The 21,874-nt window shown below is 43.3% G+C and overlaps 1 protein-coding gene across 1 annotated transcript; it reads left to right on the top strand.

The window, feature by feature from the left end:
* The first annotated feature begins 692 nt into the window (after positions 1-692).
* LOC121317883 (matrix-remodeling-associated protein 5-like) lies at positions 693-21,758 on the top strand. The gene is given in 8 exon segments (XM_041253978.1): positions 693-1,287; positions 1,729-1,802; positions 13,186-13,411; positions 13,570-15,365; positions 15,665-17,384; positions 18,303-19,059; positions 19,061-19,198; positions 19,590-21,758. Coding segments are annotated over 8 exon segments (7,188 nt in total). The 3' UTR covers positions 21,472-21,758.
* Positions 21,759-21,874: the final 116 nt, after the last annotated feature.

The raw sequence follows: 21,874 nt of genomic DNA, 5'->3' as shown, positions 1-21,874 counted from the left end.
TGTCTTTTTTTTAATGAATAAAAATGTAATATTTGTGAAACTTTTCTAGAGGAGAGAGATTAGTTATTTATTTATTTGTTTATTTATCCAAGGCGTCTTACAGGTGTCACAGGTCAATACAAAGTTACAATGCAAGATTAATATATAATACAGTATAGTTTACAGTAAGTGCAAAGTAAGCAAAGGTTTGTCTGACGTAGCTTTCACATCACGAGATCTCTGACACAGCTCATGTTCTTCCTAATGAAGGTAGTTGGTCAAATGAAAGGATTAAAAAATAAGACCCTAGTAATTTATTCCACAGGGAAGGAAAGGCTGGGAACACGTAAACATGTTTAACCCACACAGGATTTGGATGGGTTTAAGCCAGGTGATTAACGTAGTCTTGTCCAACGTGATTCAGGTTGACCATTAGCTGTTAACACTGCCTTGATATCTTCTGAACAGCGGCTTCAACAGCAGACCTGGGGATGTATCTCAGCGTACAGCCCTGTGGATGCATCTTCAGTCTGCAAACTAGTTTGTAGCAGCCAGTCTGCAGTTTTCTTGGTGTGCACCTCTCTTCTTCAGACATGGATCAAAACTCCACCTACTACTGTAATGTCAACATCTATTTTGACTTCTCTACTTCTTTAAGGTGCATATTGCTGCTTCCAGGACTGTGCATTAATACACTCATTTTTATTTTGGTCATGAGGTGCTTGCGGGGCAAAGAAAAGAAGATCAAGAAGAACATTATGGGGTTCATCCTTGGAAGCACCATCTGCAACATCATCAATATGTCACTGTGGCCGCTGATGATTGACTGGCACAGCCACAGGATGTGGAGACTGGGTGTGACGTTTTGTGAAATAATGGTCAACATAAAGCAAATCACCAGCACCCTCTCCTTCTGTTACGTGTCCTTTATTTCATTCTCCATCTACACCGTTATCGTGTGTGGCTGGAAAATCATTAACCACAAGCTGTTTGTAGCTTTTGAACTGCTTTCTCCACTTTTGCCCGTGTTCATCGAAGAGCTATCCGAGCATCTTCTTGGCTTGAAGAATGGCCATTACGACAGCGTTAACCAGACCTGTTTCACCAGCCTCAATGACAAAACCATGAAGATTCGAATGCTGATGAAGCTCAGCGTGTTTCTCCCCTTGACCATTTACTTCTACATCCACATCCTGCACACTGTGTTTAAGAGCGCTCGGCTCACAAACAGAAACCAAGATACTAACATTAGGCTCACCAAAATATTTTCTGCTATTTTTCTGATCACTTTAGCTGCGCATACCCCAGGTAAGACAGTATTAACATACTTTTTTTCATACATCCATCTGTCTTATGTTTTTTGTATTAGTTGTAATTACATTAGCATGTGATTTCCTATTGAGCTTCATGTTGCACCCTTAAGAATTTAATATCAGGTTGCTCGCAATTATTCTAGCAGGAACCCCCGCTGCATGGTGTTATTCAATGTGTAACTTAAGACTCTCGTTGCATGCAATAGCAGTGTGAGCCGTCCCAGCTTTCAGTATGAGCTTAATAAGATACACCACACCATTTGTACAAGTAATTTCCAGTCAAGGCTCGCCGGAAAACCTGGAATGGCTCAAACTGCTCTGCAATGTGACTCTTGTTATTCCCTTATGTGAATTGTTAATTGATGTATTTTGAGATGAAAGCACTGCCCTGGTGTTTGCCTATTCACTGATCTCCCTTTCCCCATTGTTCCTGCAGAAGGAGTGCTCCCCTTCATCACTGACGAGAGCAAGTGTTTTGAAACTGCTGCCGAATTCTTGATTGATCTGCCAGTGTTTACCAGTCCCATTATATTATGCTGTATGAATAAAGAGCTTCGGGTTCAGTGTCTAAAGTGGCTATGCTGGAAGCCCTTTGCACTGATCAAGCCCAGAAACGAAATGGTCCATGCTATTGCTGCATGTCACAAACCACATAATGTCAGCCAGGAAGACTGCAAGACTGAAGTAAAACTGTGATTTGTTTCTAGCAGTCAGTCACTCAGCAGTCATTTGAATGGATCAGCTAACCAATCATTTTACAGGGTACATTCAGATAAGCATCATTTTTAATAAAGTCTGAAAGACATTTGGGGGTCTATTCCACTCCACTAATCTAAATACTGCCAGCCTCTCTGGTATCATGGGTAGTTCTGCACCTTTGTTCCTTCAACAAGGAAGTGTCTTTTGTTCTTCAGCACTTCTTCCTGCAGCTCTCTGCAGACTTGTTAAGGAAAGCAGAGCTGGTAATAGTGTCTGTGCTGCATACAAGACCAGCACTGGTAGTGTGGCCAGATCTTTCATAAATGCATTCACATTTAACAGGCTGCTTTGCTTGTTAACTATCATAGCCCCAGGACTGCATCCTCTTGATACAGACTCTGCCATCTGCTTTCTTTCCCGGTGTGTCACGATGCATGCAGAGGTTTGCTGTCAAGTTGGCTCCCAGGATTGATCTTGGATCCATATTGTCAGAGACACAAAATAAGCAAAAACTGGACGGCTCTGGTTTTACATTTCACAGGCCAAAAATTTTGAGCTGTCAATAGGTGTCGTGTGTCCTTGCAAAATTTATAGTTAATATGTCGTGAAGATTCAGAGTGTGAAGTTATTTAAGACTATCATCCCCTAGGTTTGACCAAAGATCAAATACCGGTATATATATATATATATATATATATATATATATATATATATATATATATATATATATATATATATTGGATATTTTGATATATAACACATTATGAGAATAAATTTCGGATTTCTATCTATTAAAAATTTGGATAAAGGTGTATCAATAACAATGTATAACAGCTCTAGTAAAACTAAGCAGTTTGTTGAATGGGGATTTTCGGATTTCTATCTCTTGTTTTGTGGTGTAGTAGCTTGGCCCCAGGAACCTCCCTGTAAAAGAGACTTCTTGTTATCCCAGTTAAAGTAAATTGAAAATAAAGAAACAAATGGCTAATGCATGAGATTCTATAAAAAAAAAACTCTAATAAATGTTTCCCTGTTGTTGAGATAACATGTTTAAATGCAGTGTTTTTGTGCTTTAAATAGACCCATATATAACGAATTCCTTAAGATAATTATACAAATCTGGATGATGCTTTTTTAGTTACTGGTACAACAAATACAAACCAGCGGTTGTTGTGTGCCATGTTTTTGTTCAAAGCAATAGCCACTACCAAGAACAGCACAGATCTCTTTAGAAAAACACTGCAGTTGTGATGCACCGTTATATTAAGCACTATGCATAGAGATAGAGACACATTTACTCAATGCAGCTTTCAACACTGGTTAGAGTACTTGAGTTCAGAGCTAAATACTAGCATGCAGTGATAATAATAGCATACTATTGTACAGTAGAATAAAACCAAGCAAGGATTATTAATAATAATAATAATAATAATAATAATAATAATAATAATAATAATAATAATAATGTAGTAACTCGATATTACAAATCTGCAATACATTAAAGACAGATGCCTGCTAATTTACCGGGTTTTGACATGTATCTATTGTTTATGCTCCAGCAGAGGTCACTGTAATCAAAGAAATCAGTGTTGCTTGCATTAGCATAGTTAACAGACTGGGAGGCACTATGACTTAACAGTATAAAGGGGCAGTTTGTAGGAGGTGAGGGCTGGGGTTGTGTATTTAAAAACTGAGAGACTGGAAGGAAGTGGTATTGCTAAGATGCAGTGTGGTATTGTGCTTTAATTGGAGTTCATGCTGGAAATTTCAAGTTACACAGTCACATGAGAGGATAGAAGTGGCTTGAGACTATAGAGATACTATTCAGGAGCGTTCCATTCATATCAGATTAATTACTACAGTTAATGAGGTGCACAGTGGTCAGATTTCTGCAGCTGCTTATGAGAACCTGACTCACTATTCCTGAATATGTTCGAGGACGCTTACCCGCACAGGAACACACAACAGACTTACTTAGGTAATCCTTGTGTGGTCTTCTATCAACATAATTATATTAAAATGCTTAACAATACTGCCAAAACTAAGATGTGTTGTTTATGATCAAGACCACACTGCCTCCCTCCTATTCACTGATCTAACTACTGGACTCCCTCTGCCTCTCTCTTATTCACTGATCTAACTACTGGAGTCCCACTGCCTCCCTCCTATTCACTGATCTAACCACTAGAGTCACACTGCCTCCCTCCCTTTCTTTAGAAAAAGACTCAATAATTCACTGGCAGTGCTGACAGGCACTGAGCAGCAGGAATAATCATGGATAAATATCAAAGAAATCCACTTTCCATGAATCTAGCCTGGAGAAAAGGAGAGCGAGAGATGGCACAAATATGGAGCGTTTAAGGAGAAAGGCTGAACAGGAAACATTCAGTGAAAAAGCATTAATCTCATGTGACCTCCAGACATGTGTGCTGAATATAAAAGCTATCCTAATGTATTCTCTGTCCAACATCTGGCCTGGCTATCAGGTGATGCCCCGCCCCTCTCTCTCAAGTAAGGAACTCTCTCCCTGTATCCTGCGATGCAGGGTCTCAGCCCCACTCGGGTTCAATCTAAGATGTTTACCTGCAGGCAGTGGATGCTGGTACAATACTCACTTTACTGGGGTTAATGCTTCAGTCCTATCGTGGTTATTCAGCACAATGTACCCCGCTGGCATCTGAGTTAATCTTGCAAGAATGTCCTGATTGATTTAACATAAGAATTCTCATTAAAGGTTGTGCTTCCATGTTTGTTAATGGTTAGTTAATACATTCCCGATATGATAGACTCAGAGTTGAGGAAACAATTTGAATCTAGGGGTCCATAGTAAGTGAGCATTAGAATAAAACATTATGGATTGTATAGAGGTGTGCCAGCTCCACAGTAAAATTTTATCAGGGAGGTGCAGGAATTCGAAACGAGCCACACAATCCTGTAGCTGCCAGTTGCAGGGTCTCTGTGCAGAGATGAATATTTGCATTTTGTTTTGGTACCTGGAGTGGTCGAGAACATTTATCATTTTGCAGAGTCTCTTTTTTTGTTTGTTTCTTAATTGACCCCCCCCGCTCTGTCTCCGCTCTGATAGCAGAGTGCTGGAAAGGCAATTTTTTATTATAGAAACCTTCTGCTTTTTTATTTCTGTGCTTGTGGTGAAGGACTGATAAGAGCACAGACTGTGAGAGGGAATAATCCGTCGCATGACTCGTTAAACCGTATTGATCTCGGTTGCGCACAATGTCAAGGCCAAAAATGACATATTTGCTATTGAAGTTTTTGTTATTATTTTATTTCTCACCTTTAATGGAACTACCACAGGGTGTATTTCAGAAATGAACTTGTCTGTTGCGTCACTTTCTTATTTGTTCCTGTGTCTATCAAATACTAAGTAATGGATGCAAAGTTGGAAATGACTTTAAATGAGGAAAACATTTTTTACTTAGGATTCTATACAGATTCTACACAGATTCAATACACATCTATTATCTTCCATAACTATTTAACACTCAATAGTGCTGAATTAAGAAATACTAAAAGAAACTAAAACGATAGTATCTTTTAGTACATTGATTTTCATAAAAAAGAATGTAGCAATATACATGTTTATCTCTATATGCCTTCAATATGCCTTCAAAATGCCAGCACCATAAACTGAGCACAAGTCAGACAAATCAGGTACAATATTCCTGCAACAGACTCACAATATGAATTGGTTGTCATTACAACAGTGATAACATTGCCAGTGTTTCCTATTGTATGAATACAGGAGAGAGAGAGAGATTTTGCACTTTAAACACCCCCCTCTGTTCAGAGGTCCCGTTCTTGTACCTCAGAGGTGGCAACCCTATATAACAGTCCCATTAAAAGGTAAAACAACTTACATAGTAAACATTTCATGTTTTGACCATCACTGCTCATCTTTAGACCCCTGTCCTTTACTGTTTCAGTCAATATTTACATGGGTTTAGCTGGGTAAGTAACCAGATATTTATGGTTACCTGCACACCGCCAGCTGGTTCAATTTCATGCAGGATATAATTATCAAAACGCAGCCGGTCTCATTTGTTTTCACAGGAATGTCATAAAGAGCTAACACTTTAGATAAGAGTGTCTTTGTGGAGTGAGTATAAATTACACAGGTTCCTCCTCTGCAGATCTCAGGCTGTGGGTTCTTTAATGAAAAGCTGAAGATGGTTTCCACTCTAATTCATATGGGATTCCAGCCCAGCCTCTAATCCTAACCCTAATCCTTCATTATGAGGTGCGTATTTTACAGTGTCACAGTGATAATAATATCTACTGTCTGTGTGTGGCATTATCAGGGTGGGCTGTTATTTTAAGTGATAGAGTACATGTCTGCAGCAGTGCCTAGGAGCCTCCATGCCATAAGAAGATAAGAATGATAAGCAACAGGAAAAGACTATTCAAATCTTTAACAAAAAACAACCAAGCGTCTCCATGTACACAGCACCAAGTTACCAAGGTAACATTTTAACGTGAAGTAAAAGGGCAAACCTATGGACTGTAATATATTCGACATAGGCATGTAAGGTACAGTAATATCGCTTTTAAAGAAAGAGTACCTCTATCTGCTCTAACATTCAATTTTTTTTTGGTATTTATAAAGCTTTTTTTCTAGTTTAGTTCACCTGTCGAGCCCACATCCTGTCATCCAGTCTTGCTAGGACAGTCTCTCTTAGTAACCCCCCACCCCCATGTAGATTGACAGGACTCCCTGATCAGTATGATAATGCCCCCACATCATAGTGGAGTATTGTCATGCTCCCTCACTCTGTCTCAATCCCAGATCACTTGAAATGAAGGGGAATGATAACGCCAGGCTTCATGCTCATAAATAGTGTTATTATGTAATGCTAATACAATCTGGCAGCAGATGTTAGATTATAAATGTATTTTCTTTAATGCCTTCATGGCTTTCACTTGGAGTCAATGAGGCATTGTACTTGGCAACACCTACAGGATCAGCTGCACTTATCTCAGCACGCAGGGCATGGTCTGTACTCAGACAAGCTGCTCTGTCCGCTAGAAATGTGTTTACTGCAGCATGTCGTAGAAAAAGCATAGTGAAGCATGGTGAAGAAAGGAGAGGCAAGGAGAAACAGTGGTGTAGTCTGGAGCGACAGCAGGGTTTGATAAACACCTGAGGAACCAGTAAGAGTAGACCAGGAGGAGAGAGGAGAGGAGAGGAGAGGAGAGGAGAGGAGAGGAAAGGAGAGGAGAGGAGAGGGGAGGATAGCCAAGCCAAAACAAAATAAGGAGGGAGAGAGAAAACAAGATTGAAAATCATCTGGGGCTTAAAAATAGAATAATACGTGGGGATCGTTATGAAATTCATAAATGATTCTCCTCCAGATCTCTCTGTTACCATGCTGCTCTTAAGCCTGGCACAAGTAAAGTGAGTGGCGAGCAAGCTTAATCACACCCAGTTACAGATATGAGCCCAATGGCTGACCCAGCTCCATGTGCTAAGAGGCAGGGCTGCACAGACAACAGGCTTCCTGCCTTCAGCCCTGAGTACTCTCCTGCTGTGAGCAGAACTGTCATTTATAGATTGAGAGCAGGTCACGTTGGGTGCGCTCCACTTTGCAAGAAGAGACACAGCTGGAAAACGTTAGGTAGAGCGCCCCCTTGTTCTCTGCATTTGAGTCCTTAGCTGAAACTGAGGTGAGAGAAGGTTTACATTGTTATGCTTCAAAGTATTGCAGTGACCTCTTTAGTGTTAACAAACAACACTGGACCTTGCTACCGGTAACTCCTCATCCACAAGACTGCTCCTCTGACCTTGTGCTCCCTGGAGACCATCTATTAAAGTCCTGCTCTGGTCCAGTCTACCTTCCGCTCAGATGAGACATAAAGAGGCTTCTCCTCATGCAGAAAGCTACCTGATTCCATAATTCAGAGGCTGTAACATATATAACAGATAGACTCCCCTTCTTGACATCTCTCAGATGCTGGGCTCCAGCATGTCATTATTTGATTGTAGAATGGAATGCAGATCTAGACATTTCAAAGGTTTTATAAGCAATGGAACTACAGAAAAGGATATCAATTGTAATTTAAAAAGAAGGCAATACCCCTAAGTGTCACGCGCACACACACACACACACACACACACACACTGACACACACACAGACACTAACACACACACACACACACACACACACACACACACACACACACACACACACACACACACACACACACACACTAACACACACACACAAACACACACACACACACACACACACACACACACACACACACACACACACACACACACACACACACACACACACACACAGACACAGACACACACACACACACACACACACATTCTATCACAGTCACAAGATCTGAAGAGGTTAAACAACACAAGCAATTTGAAGATAAAAGCAGGAGCATTGAAATACTTTTTTTTTAACCAACTTTAAAGGCTTGGGATTTAGCAAACAGTCACTGCCCGAGGAAAGAGTTCTAGACCTTAACAATACCGTCCAAAATATTGTCACTACAGGGATAAATAAAGACATAAATCATATACAGTATAAATATTTTTATTATTTAATTAAGTACTTTCATCTATCACAAATCTATTGATGTGCATAGACAAGAACATGAAGGGCCTGCCAATTTTGGGGCAGAACATTTTTACTATTTTGTGTTCAGCTTCTTCTCATCTCCCGAATGGCAAATGAGAGAAGAACATGTGGGAGCAGGAACAGGGGAAGCGATACTGTTCATCAGCGACTCATTGACAGCCATACCTCTAAAGTGCAGCTCCAGGGGCTGGGATGTGTCTTGGTGAGGGCTGCCTGCCTGCCCTCTGTGAGGTAGTCCTGCAGACTACTGGCCAGTTTCTGACAATTGTGCAGTTTCTGGTATCTGTGAGATAGGGAAAGTGGAGCCCCAGAATCTGTGATATAGGAAAAGAGGAGCCCCAGAATCTGTGAGATTGGTTAAGGGGAGACAAGGAATCTATGAGATAGAGAAAGGGGAGCCCCAGAATCTGTGACATAGGGAAAGGGGAGCCCCAGAATCTGTGAGATTGGGAAAGCGGAGACAAGGAATCTATGAGATAGAGAAAGGCCCAGAATCTGTGAAATTGGAAAAAGAACAGGGAGTAAGAGGGACAGAGTCTATTAATCTAAACAGCTTGAAATTTGATGTCATTAAGATGCCCTGTTAGGGGTGAATATTCCACAGGAATTTCATCAGTGGATTCTAGTTCTTTAATCTGGGAACATGTTCCAGTCTTAATGAGTTAAAGAAAAATGAATTTATACAAGACCTCGCTGAAATATTTAATCAGCTGGATGAGCAGCCCAGGTTTTGTGTGAAGATGAGCGCTCTCTGTGAATGAGATGCTTGCATCTCAGTGGAAAAATCCTTCATAAATAACTTCTAATAAATACTGTCAATTATACATGCAGGGGTGGACACACCTGCTGCCATGCATTGTTGTTATCCAAATGCCCTCCCCGATATATATTCTGCAATATATAAAAGCTGCATATCCCTGACAATAAAACTGATCAGACAGATATAACCCTGATGGGGAGAGTAACAAGCAGGTTGATGTTCAGAGCTGCTACTGCAATTGCACGGGTCAAGAAAAGCTGTGGCACTATAATCCTAAACCACTGCAGGTCCTGGTGAAGAGCATGTTCTCTCCACAGCTGATTTACCAATTGGATTGTTTTTATAGGGGATGCACACCTAATTGGAAATCAACCGGCTCAGTGGTTTTGTAGAGCTGGGGTAGAGGGGTATTGAGGTTGAATTTACTGAAATAAAGGAAGACTTCTGTACCTCTCAGTGAGTGAGTGAGGGAAGGTAGGACACACAAACACACACACACACACACACATCATAACTTTGTTAACGAAAAAAATACTTTTCTTTTCAGATAGAAATGTAAATGAGAAAGTGAGGCAGTGATCAGGAGTTACAGAACAGTTAAAAAAGAGAGAGGGAGACAGACAGGCAGACAGTGAGGGAGGGAGGGAGGAAGAAACAAAAACAACAGTAAAGACAGGAAGGAGGCAAGAGACAATCACAAGAGAGGCAGCACCTGGGAGTGAGAGTGAGTGTGTGTGCCTTGTACTGCTGCCAGAGACACACATTCCTCCTTCATCCAGCACAGCGCTCACAGAGGGAGAGACGAGGCACGAGCCTAAATACAAATCCAGGTGTGGAGAAGAGGAGGAGGAGGAGGAGGAGGAGGAGGAGGAGGAGGAACTGCTCCAGCAGACTAGCCAGGGCTGAGCTCCCCCTCTGCACCTCTCACTTTACACCAAGCAGGAGCCCTGGCTCCTCAGCCACCAGGAGGGAACACTGCAAAGGAGGGCCTTGAAGGGGGAGAAAACTCTTCTAGGACAGAATTACCTGGAATCAAGTTCTGGAAGGGGAATTTCATGGTGTTTTCTGGTGTCGCAAATTACATTTTGCTTCCAGAGTTTTCAGGTAAGAAATTAAGAACATATAACATATGATATTGCATACTTTTTATTGTCTATAGGTGTAGGGGTAAATAACTTATTTTAGTTTTTGCTCTGAAAAAAAAAGAAAATATTTATTTAGATGCACTTACACACTTCACACATTATATATATATATATATATATATATATATATATATATATATATATATATAGCTCCCAGGTAAACTTCAACAGAGTGGCAGCATCATATTAAGAAGCCTGTAACAAAAATCTAAAGAATTCAGTATAAAGCTAGAAGAGAAGAGATGGTTAGGCAGCATTACAGTGACTCACTTTTACAGCGTGTTGTGTTGAAACCTGAGGCATGAATTTTGCAGGTTTTTTTGACAAGTCACTCTATGGTAAAAGTGTTTATTCTGTCCCATTTTACTGCGTTTTACAGTATTTGCCTATGCTTTGCAATAATTACAGAATTGTGTGTGCCTGTGATCATTGCAGTGTTAAGTTAGTGTTGTGAAGTACTGGTTTTAAAAGCGCTGCCCAGTCACATTCAAGATATCAAGGGTGTGATCAAGCGTAGTGGTGCTAATTGGCTTGCCCTGCACCTGGCCTGGCCATGCCGTTTTGTTTCAAAGTTGCAGGGGAGTTTACTAGTGAGTGCCCCAGCATGAGGATGCAACAATTTAACTCTTAACTTCACAGCCAGTCAACATTTCGTGTCGCACTGCAGAAAGTGCAATGAAGATCAGAGTAGATGTAGAACTTAGTTCCCACACAGATTTACAAGACAGCGGTAAACCATTATCCATGAGACTCTCCTCCGAAAAAGGTATATATATATATATATATATATATATATATATATATATATATATATTATATATATATATAACATGGATTCCAGCAGAAATCAGCTAACCAGATAGGAAGAAAGACAAAAGCAGCACAAACTAAACCTGTCTGTGCAAACATGTTCTGTGCCATAAGAAGACAGGGTATTAACAGGTACTTTTCAACAGCACTAGCTGCTGGCTTGTGATAATGATGTTAGCTGTTAGCGACTGTAGGGAAGGGCGTCATTCCTTACAGCAGGCTAGAAAGGGTTAAACAGAGAGTCACAGTGGCAGCTAAGCCATCATGGACAAAGAGCACAGACCTGACAGCTACATGACCTCTGAACTCCTTCACAGCCACAGATGGGGAGGGGAATTGGGGAAGGAGGCTAGACCGCCTACTACCCCAGGCAGGAGAGCAGAATGATTAGTAAACTGTTTAAACAGACAGTACTGCAGCTGTTACCACCCTCAGATTAAATAGCCCCCTCACTGCATTACTGACAGGGGCTCATCTTGAGGGATTAAATCTATTATATAAATGAGCAGCCACTAGCCTGATACAGTGGCCTGTGGGAGCCATGGCACGCTGCCATATTCATAACTACATTACACTGATATCTTGTAATGACACACAGCGTGAAGCAGGCAGGCTGGCGGACAAATCCATGTTCACTCCCTCCCTCTGTCACTTTTCCTTTCCCTGTTTTTACTATTCCATTCTCATTCACCTTTCCTGTATTGGGAATGGACTAAAATCCAAACTAGTAGTTAGTTTTTATTATTATTATTATTATTATTATTATTATTATTATTATTTATTATTATTATTATTATTATTATATATTATTATAAAACTGATATTATCTTCTATGAAACACATTAATTTGTAAATGCTGTCAATTGTTATCGAGAGCTCAAACTCAATAGCAAGTAACAGCAAGTTTTTAACATGTCTCCAAACGCTGAGTAAAGGTTAATGCAGACTTGTGTGTATTGCATTCTAAAGTCCAGGTCAGGTTTCAATTAAAGAAAAAGTAACCGATTTATTTAAAATAACATTTAAATACAGAGCAGCAGGTAACATTCACTCTACTATTTAGATGTCATTACCCTGCCAATCAGGTTAAACCACAGCTGCTTCACATATCCGTTTAGTCCAATACACCACACCAACCTGCCGTATAGAAGTAGTTAAACGGTCAGCTTGTGATGTTCAACATGAATTAGTTTTGTACTTTATTCTTTCAATTTGTGTTATTTGTAGGCATGTGGTAATGATCACAGTCTATTAATACATGAAGTTTAAACCATTAACCAACCTATTCCCTCTTTGACCAGGGCGGATGATTTAGTGTATGGAGCAGGGAGATGTCACCGCAGGGCATCGCTCCGTCCTGGGCCCTGGCTGGCCTTGCCCTTCTGTTTGGGTTGCCCCTCGCCCTGCATGCCTGCCCCCAGTCCTGCAGCTGCCCTAGTCCCAATGAAGTGCATTGCACCTTCCGCCACCTCACCTCCGTGCCACCCAGTCTCCCCCAAGACACCCAGCGCATCAACCTGGGGTAGGACACAGAGCTCTTACTCATGCAAAGCAAGCAAGACAGTCCTTTTGTGTGCTGCACTAATCTGTGCAGGTCTGGAGGTCATAGACATGGACTTCATGTGGTTCATGATATTTAACTGCAGTAAATGTGTCTTGATTAATAGATAAGGTATTGGGGTAAATAGAAATAACGATGACATGAGGCTGATACTACACATTTAGCATTAATTAGCCTATAACAAATGAATTCGTCAAATATGTGAATGGACTGGATAAATAAGAAGCGTGGGCATGTTTGAGGTCTGATCATATTGAAATACACAGTGTATCAGACCTAAAATATGCCCACAACAAATAGACCTTCTTATTCCACACCTTCCACACCTTTGTGACGCTCTCCTTTCTCGGGCGCTTCTGGGGTTCTTCCCTCCGCCACCTCTACCTCTCCAACAATCGGCTGCAGTTCTTTCTGGCTGGAGCTCTGCAGCCCTTGGGAGACCTGGAGGTGCTCCATCTCCATGGCAACCCCTGGACCTGTGACTGTCAGCTGCAGTGGCTGCTGGAGTGGAACAGGAAGTCTGATGGTATGACTGGTAATCTGGAAGAGGGGTGGGGAAATGTGTCTTTAAACCATAATCCCATCCCAGTTCCAAAATTTGTGAAATCAAGAATCTAGCACCAGAAAATCAGTGTACAGTTTACATATTTCAACTAATTTAGCACAATATTTTCTTTCTCGCAGGGGTGATAAAGTACAAGAAAGAGCGAGAGTCAGAGAGCTGCGCCTTGTGTTTCTCTCCTCAATCCCTCAACGGCAGTCAAGTCTTCCAACATTCCCTTGAAAAATTCTCCTGCGATAAACCAGAGATCCAGTCTCTGCTGAAGCAGAGTGAGAATGCCTGGGAGGACTCAGATCCTGAACTCTTGTCCGCTCAAGACTTTCTGCCCCCATTGGGCCAACTCACCTTTGTCCTGTCGGATAACCAGGGAAACGTGGCGCACGTTGGCTGCAAAGTCAAGCTCCCAAATGAAGGAGCACTGGTGGTCTGGGAGCACCTAGGTGAGCAGGGAGAGCTGGCAGTCAATGTAAGCTTGCAAGCCTTGCTTGAATGCGAGATTGAGAAGGATGAGCTTCAAAGGCTGTGGAGGCTCATCGCCTATTACTACGAGAGCCCTGCTATACTACAACGGGGTCAGATGTTACAGAATGCATCCCAAACCACCTTCCAGTACAGGCAGGTACCAAGTGAATATACCCCCTATTTTACAGAGCTCAAGGGACACCTGCAAGCAGAGCCAGCCTGGCTGTTGCAGCCCAATGTGAGCGTCCAGCTGAACAGAAGGAAAACCACCACTACGAAGCTGGTCCTGAATTACACCACCCATATCTCACACAGCTTCAGCAGCTGGGAGGAGCACAACTCTGTCCCCACTGCCTGGGTCATGATACGAAGAGGGCCTGAGGGGAGGGTGAAGGCTGTTTTGGACGGAACCAGGGTAACTCCGGGATGCGAAGTGATGAGTTCTGGGAAAGTTAAATTTGAGTGGATCCTTCCAGATTTGTTGAGAGCCAATGCTTCTCACAACCATCTGGTGGTATCTAAAAATGGCCATTTATTTATAAAGCCTGTGGATGTTTCAGACTCAGGGGTTTACTATTGCCTTGCCCAGAGTGAGGATGAAGTCGATTTGGTGCCTTTCAGGTTAACTGTGAGGGAACTACTGCTCAGCCCAGAGAGCGTAAATGGCAAAGAAATGTCTTTATACAGTGGTGACTCTCTAACTCTTCCCTGCACTGTCTCCTCGCCTCCCCCCAACAATATCAGCTGGTTCCTCCCTCAAAATATAATCTTATTACCATTGACCCAAAGCAATAGAAGGTATGTTTAGCAGAATGGGACCCTGATCATCACAAAGGCTTCCCAAGAGGACGCTGGGGAATACAGCTGCTTGGCCAACAACCTTTATGGGGTGGACATTCTTTCCCATCTTGTCGTAATCAAAGAGAAAGTGAATTCAGGTCCATCCCAGCTAGTTGGGCACGGTAATGAGTCAACAGTCAGAATGTCCTACCAGAGGTACCAGATAACAGAGGAGGAGGAACGGGGGTCAGGTGGAGAGGAACCGCAGAGTGGCAGGGTGGAAACCCATGTGATCTCTGACAAGACCACCAGGAGGCCTCCAGGTGCAGTCCAAAAGGGGTCTACTAGTCAAGACCAGCAAGGAAGGAAGTCATGGGAGGGCAAGAGGAGAACAAACCTGTCAGTAAAAGACATTGACCCCAAACGCTGGGCTCAGTTACTGGCCAAAGCTCATGCTAAGCTCCCTGCTGAGACAACTTTTGCCATTCCTGAAATATATGAAAACACTATAACTCAAGAGGTGCCAATGCCACCTGGATACACTGAAAAAGAGTCTGCATCTGTAGAAGATGAATTTGAACCCTTACAGCCAACTCCAACATTACTCCCAATGCAGATTCCTGAGACAGCAACGTCTCCTCAGTACATAGAACCAGGTCTGACTAAAACGATGTCAGTAACGCCCAGTCAAAACGTGTTTCCCTCAACCCATTCAAACAGCCCAGGGCCAACACCTGGTGCACAATGGAAGGCACAGGCTCTGAAGCCAGACAACAAAATGCAGGAAGGCCAAAAAACTAGAGTCACCGCGGAAGGAAAGCCTGTTGGCCGGACGCCTCAACAGAGACGCCGAAGACCCTTTCAGCGCAGATATCGTTCAATTGCATCTTCTCAGAAACCACTGCCACGTTCCTCTTTCTCGACACAAAGTAGCTTTACACCAATGGTCAGAATTCACCCTGCTTCAAATAACAGAAAGCAGACAGGAGAAATCACAGATCTGAAAAAAAACAGCTCAAGCAGAGTTGGAAGTATACAAACCAATTCAAGTCCCACTGTATCTTTTGGGTTGAGACCAAAATCCCCAGCAGGAACGCTACTATAGTTCAAACAGACCACCTCCCAACCAAAACAAAAGAAGCAAAAGCTGCATCATCACCCACCTCCAAAAATGAAAAGGACAAAAATTCTGGCCCACATGATGCATTTTCTGGAGCACATCATGGCCTGCAGTTGGCTGCCACCAAGACCCCTAAAGCTATTGAATCAACAGGAAAGGGCAGTAGCTTTACTGCCTCTTCAAACTACAGACTCCAGACCACCCAATCGCCTATGAGGGAACACCACAAGCCAGTAAACGATATCTTACATGGCAAGAATGACAATAATATGTTGCCCTCAGCCAACAACGTAGGGAAAATTGTTTGGTTTTCCAAAGAGACAAAGCTCCAAATCTTTCCACCTGAAACATCTTCTACCAGGATAATTTTCCACCAATCCACCAGGAGTGAAAAAAGAGGTACTACCCCTCAGACACACATTGAAAAACAGTGGAGGGCTACAGAACAGCCAAGGTTTGAAATAACAAAAGCTTTGCCCCCTGTTATGATGCAGCCTCCGGCCCAGAAAACAAACATCAAACCTCCACCTTCATATATTCCAGTGTCTTTTCCTTCACAGTCTACACTGTTCCCTCCTTTAGCAAAATCTGAGTCTACCCCCCTTCCCCCAAAACCTAATACCACGTTTCCTGCAGGAAATTCTCAAAAGCCAAAGTATACATCTTTAACATTGTCAAGTTCAAGGAAATCCACTGAGGCATCTGAGAAAGCTGTAAATGGAGGACAGGCCTTCCAGGACTCAAGCAGCCTTCAAAGGGAAACTCAGTCAAAAATAATTAAAGGGCATGAAGGTTCTTTGAGAAGCAAATCAGAAAACCCCCTGAATCCAGTTGTACAGGGGAACAGTCCCCAGTCCTCTCGTAAATACCCCATGGCAGGTTTCCATCACCCTTCCATCACCACTTTACCCTGGGCCGCTAATAGCAGGCCCCCAGCCTGGCCCTCAAATCACTACTCTCTGCGTTACCCATCACACCCCAACAGGGCTTGGCCTTTCCACCACTTTGACACCAGAGACTCTGTGGTTACTAACCATCCAGAAATCACAGGGGTGACTGCCAAACCAACTGCCTTTGTCCCTGTGACAGCTTCCCTAACTGAAATACAAGCTCTGTACTCAACCGTTCATCCTCCAAAAAGCTCCACCGAAAGCAGAGCTGGAGAATCCAGACTGTGGAACCAATACAGGCATCCCTCTGTTGACCCCCACCATCCTGTGCAGGCAGGCAGAAGCGTCGCCCACCAGCCCAGCTTGCACCCTCGACCATCCCCGGCCTCTCCAAAGCATTACAGGCCAGTGACCCCAGTATACCCATCTCTACCTTTTACCACAAGCCAGCCTTCCTCTACCCCAAGTGTTTTATTTGGTGGTCGCTGGCACTACAACCACTGGCTACCAAGAAAATCCAGCACTGCACTGCTGTTCCCGAATCTGATGGGCAAAGGAATAAAGCCGAGAATCCATTCTGTGAATACAGTCAGTGTGCCAGCACTGGCAGAGACAAATGTGTTTCTGCCATGCAAGGCTTCAGGAGACCCACCACCCTCATTATCCTGGACCAAGGTATCCACAGGTAGGCGCTTCTATTTTCATCTTTTTAGAATGAGCTATTTGTTAATAGCTTACAAAACAGCTTGATTGTAGTTCATACTCAGCTGTGTCTAGTTAAGGTTGTGTTTTTTTGTTGTTGAAAAAAGTGCTATTCAAGAATTTGTACTACAGGATCTAAGACCACAGATTCTCAGGCCTAATAAATGTATTACTGTAGACCAGGGGTCTCCAGTACTGGTCCTGGAGGGCCGGTGTCCCTCCTTGTTTTTGTTTCAACTGTACCCTAAATTAATCAATTGGACCAATTAAGCTTCTAATAAGCACGTAATTGGTCCAATTATGTAATTTAGGGTACAATTGGAACAAAAACCAGGAGGGACACCAGCCCTCCAGGGCCAGGATTGGAGACCCCTGCTGCCATAGTGCTGTTATATTTCAAAAAGAAAAAATAGTACAGAAGTGCTTGGAAATTTCACAAATTAATAAAGAAAACTAGGTATTGGGGGCAGGGGGATCTTAGATCCATCTACTGGGAAACTGAATTGAGAGAAACTTTACAGGGAACTTAAAACCAAGATACTTTAAGCAACAAGTACCTTGCCTTGCTCTGTAGCTGGGTACGCATGGGTTAATGTAAATTATACCAGACTGACTTTTAATCATTATGTCAGGTCTTGGCACCATAGAGAGAGACTTTCATTGGCCTCCAAGTTTCTCAAACAGAGGCCCCTTCGCTGCTAAAAGTTCCTGCGGCAATGTTGGGATTGGAACCCCTTTGATGAAGGAATCCTTGGAGAGGGTCTCTGTGAGGCCTCTCTCTAACCCAATGACCTTTGTTCTTCTGACCTGCCAGAAGTGAAACTGACTAATTTGATGGAAATTATTGCTTGCAGATATTACTTACTGACTGATTTTTAACTTTTAACCTTTATTTGGACAGGTGCTACTATGCAAGCTAGCACAAGTCATGGTCAGAGATTCGAAGTTTTACAAAATGGTACATTTGTAATTAAAAATCTACAGCTGCAAGACCGAGGGCAGTACCTCTGCACGGCACAGAATAAATTCGGGTCAGACCGGATGGTAATTACTCTTGCGGTTCTGACACAGCCTCCCAGGATAAAAACCCCAACTTTGAAGGATGTTTCGGTCTAAATAGGACGTTCTGTTGACCTGGAGTGCATTGCAGAGGGCAAACCCCAGGCACAAATCTCCTGGATTCTTTCAGACAGGACATTTGTACGCAGTTCCGGGCCTGTTGACACTAGAGGAGCGCTCCTTCCCAATGGCACGCTAAGGCTACAAGCAGCCAATTTTTCCAGTAAGGGTGACTACAAGTGCATTGCCAGCAACGCAGCTGGTGCTGACACTGTGATGTACCACCTCCATGTAGCAGCTCTGCCTCCCTCTATCAACGAAGAGGCCTCAGAGAACGTAGCACTGACTGTTGGCTGTAGCGTCTACATCCACTGCACAGCCAGGGGGGAGCCCAAGCCCCTCCAGAAGCGGACCCTTCCTGGAGGGGTGCAGATAAAGCCCTCTCAGTTCTTAGGCAGAAGACTTTTTGTTTTCCCCAACGGGATGCTCTTTGTGATGAACGTTTCTCCATCCGATTCGGGAGTGTATGAGTGTTCTGCCACAAACACAGTGGGCAGCAGCAAGCGATTGGTGCACCTGCATGTCAAACATGAAACCAGCATCCCCAAGTACACAGCAGCACAGAGTGACAGCCATGTACCGGACCACCGTCTACCTGCACTGCCCCGTGTCTGAGGACACACAGCATGGAGCATTTTGGAAACTCCCATCCAAACAACTGGTGGATTATCTCATCAGGTAAAATCATATTAATCGTATTATTACTATGGTTTAATTTATTTTTTTTTAATTAACAGTTTTTGCACCAGATCATTTTTATTTTCTAAAATTTAAAGACAGGGTAAATGAGTTAAAGAAGTCTTTTATAAGTCAGCCACACAATTGCACTCTGTTGGCCATTGCTTTCCTTGTCTACAGCATGACGAGTTTCAGAGAACCATAATTAATGTAAAGACAGTGTCCACAAGTCATGCACTTCCAAAAGCAACATCTATGAACTGGATGAGAACATACAAACTGGATTTTATTTTTCTTTTATACTTTTTGTATGTTATAGAATTGATGTTGATGGGTCTCTTTTGTATTACAAATGGGTTCAAGCAAAAAAAAAGTATTTTTTCTATTTCAGCACAGAGAGACAAACCACAGCCTCCCCCAATGGCACGCTAAGGATCCAGTCGGTAACAGAGCGAGATAGCGGCGATTACCTCTGCATGTCCAGGAGCCTCACCGATGAGGACATGGCCCTCTTCCAGCTGGAGGTGTTGATGAAACCACCCAAAATCGAGCACACGGGAGGAGCTCAGAAGAGTGTGTCTTACGGGGGAAACTTTCAAGTGGACTGCGTGGCTTCGGGGCTTCCAGACCCAGAGGTGACCTGGAGCCTCCCGGACGGGACCATGATCAACAACGCACTCCAGTCAGACGACAGCGGGGTGCGTTCCCGTCGCTACGTCATCAGAAATGGGACTCTCTTCCTGAAGAAGATGGGCACGAGAGATGAGGGAGACTACACCTGCTACGCAGAGAACAAGCTGGGGAAGGTTGAGATGAGAGTCAGCGTCAGGCTGGTCCCAGACTCTCCCAGCATCTTATTCAAGGAACAGACAGTGCTGTGGGGCAGAATCGGGGAGCCTGCTTACATGAAATGCGAGGCCACTGGGGAGCCGGCCCCGACAATCATAGGGTTGTCCCCAAGAAATGACATAATCACAGTCTCCAACACCAGATACCAGGTACTTGGAGATGGCACTTTGGTTATCAGGCAGTTGGGTGTTGCAGACCGCGGGACATACGCTTGCGTCGCACGAAACACAGAGGGAGACGACATAAAGAATGTGAAGCTGGAGGTTGAAGGCAAACAACCTCAGATCAACGGACAAGCAGGAAACAGTACCATAAAGGCAACAGCAGTTTCCTATCAGACAACGATGTTGGCCTGCAATGCGGAGGGTTTGCCTGAGCCACAGGTCAGCTGGACAACACCCTACTTTGGTGGTAGATTTCAGGTTCACAGGAATGGTAGTTTAGAGCTGAGGGGCCTCAGAAGGTCTGATGCAGGTCAGTTTCTATGTATGGCACGCAACAAGATGGGAGAAGCAAGGCTGGAAGTTGAACTAGAGGTGATAGCTACAGCAGGAAGGCCCAGCTTCAAATTGCCTCAAAACGAAGCAGTTATCCTCAAACCAGGAGGCAAGGCCATCAACCTAGATTGTACTACACATGGTAAACCTGCTCCACAGATCACATGGGTGTTGCCCAATGGCACCCTGCTGGCACCAGGCACCAGGCTCTTGAGGTTCCTTCATGTCAAGGGCAATGGGACGCTACAAATACTGAGCTCTGTCTCAACCAATGCAGGGGCATATCGATGCATTGCAAGAAATACTGCTGGACAGGCAGAAAAACGTTTCATCTTGGAGCCAGGGAGGAAACCGAAGCTGCACTGGACACCAGGGCAGGTGAGGGTTTCATACGGGGAAAACCTGAACCTTCACTGCTCTGTTGAGGGCTGGCCTCAGCCCACTATCTACTGGACTTTAGCCAACGGCCTGGTAATAGACAAGCCACAGGTTATCGGACGGGCATCCTATTTAATCAACGGCACTCTCCAGCTTCGTGAGACTCTCACCTCGGATAGGGGGGCCTACTCTTGCAAAGCCATCAATGAGTTTGGCACTGCATCGGTGTCAATCCCGGTTACAGTAACAGCGTATCCTCCCCGTATCAACAATGCTCCTCCATCCATCACAAGGGTTAACAGGGGCTCCCCTGTGCAGCTGAGTTGCGTTGCTTTCGGCATACCGAAGCCAGATATATCTTGGACTTTTCCAGGTCACACCACGCTTGTGCCTAGCAACCGCTTTGCCACTCAGGGTGGCATTCACATGACACCTTAGGGGACTCTGGTCATCCAGAACCCAGTGCTATTGAACTTCAGGATTTACAAATGTAACGTAAAGAATGCTCTTGGTATGGACTTCAAAGCCACATATTTGCAGGTATTATGAAAAGAGACAAAGTACACAAAGTATTGAAAAATATCAGACCACTGGAAAACAGCTCCAAACTCAGTAAATCACCCTCAAGCCAACGAATAACAATGTGTTAAAATTCGGCAAACTTTTGTTAAATGCCTATGATTTGCACTATGCCAAGATCAAAGAACTGCATAGAAAAGCAAACTATAGGGACTACCAAACTTAACACTATAGGTATCCACCAACTCAGTCTAGTTTGCATTCACTTTGAATCGATGGACTTAAAAGAATTTGAAAAAGTGTGATGCCTCACAGATCACCACCCAAGACCCATTTTAAAATAATAAATTCAATGCTGTTTTTTTTAATTTATGAAAATGTTCAGCAGTAAAAAGTTTGATAGTGTTTGCAAATATTAAATTAAAATATATAT

The sequence above is a fragment of the Polyodon spathula genome, chromosome 7, assembly GCF_017654505.1.
Source record: "Polyodon spathula isolate WHYD16114869_AA chromosome 7, ASM1765450v1, whole genome shotgun sequence".
NCBI lineage: Eukaryota > Metazoa > Chordata > Actinopteri > Acipenseriformes > Polyodontidae > Polyodon > Polyodon spathula.
The sequence above is the reverse complement of the archived record's forward strand: the minus strand, read 5'-3'. Positions and strand labels throughout refer to the sequence as shown.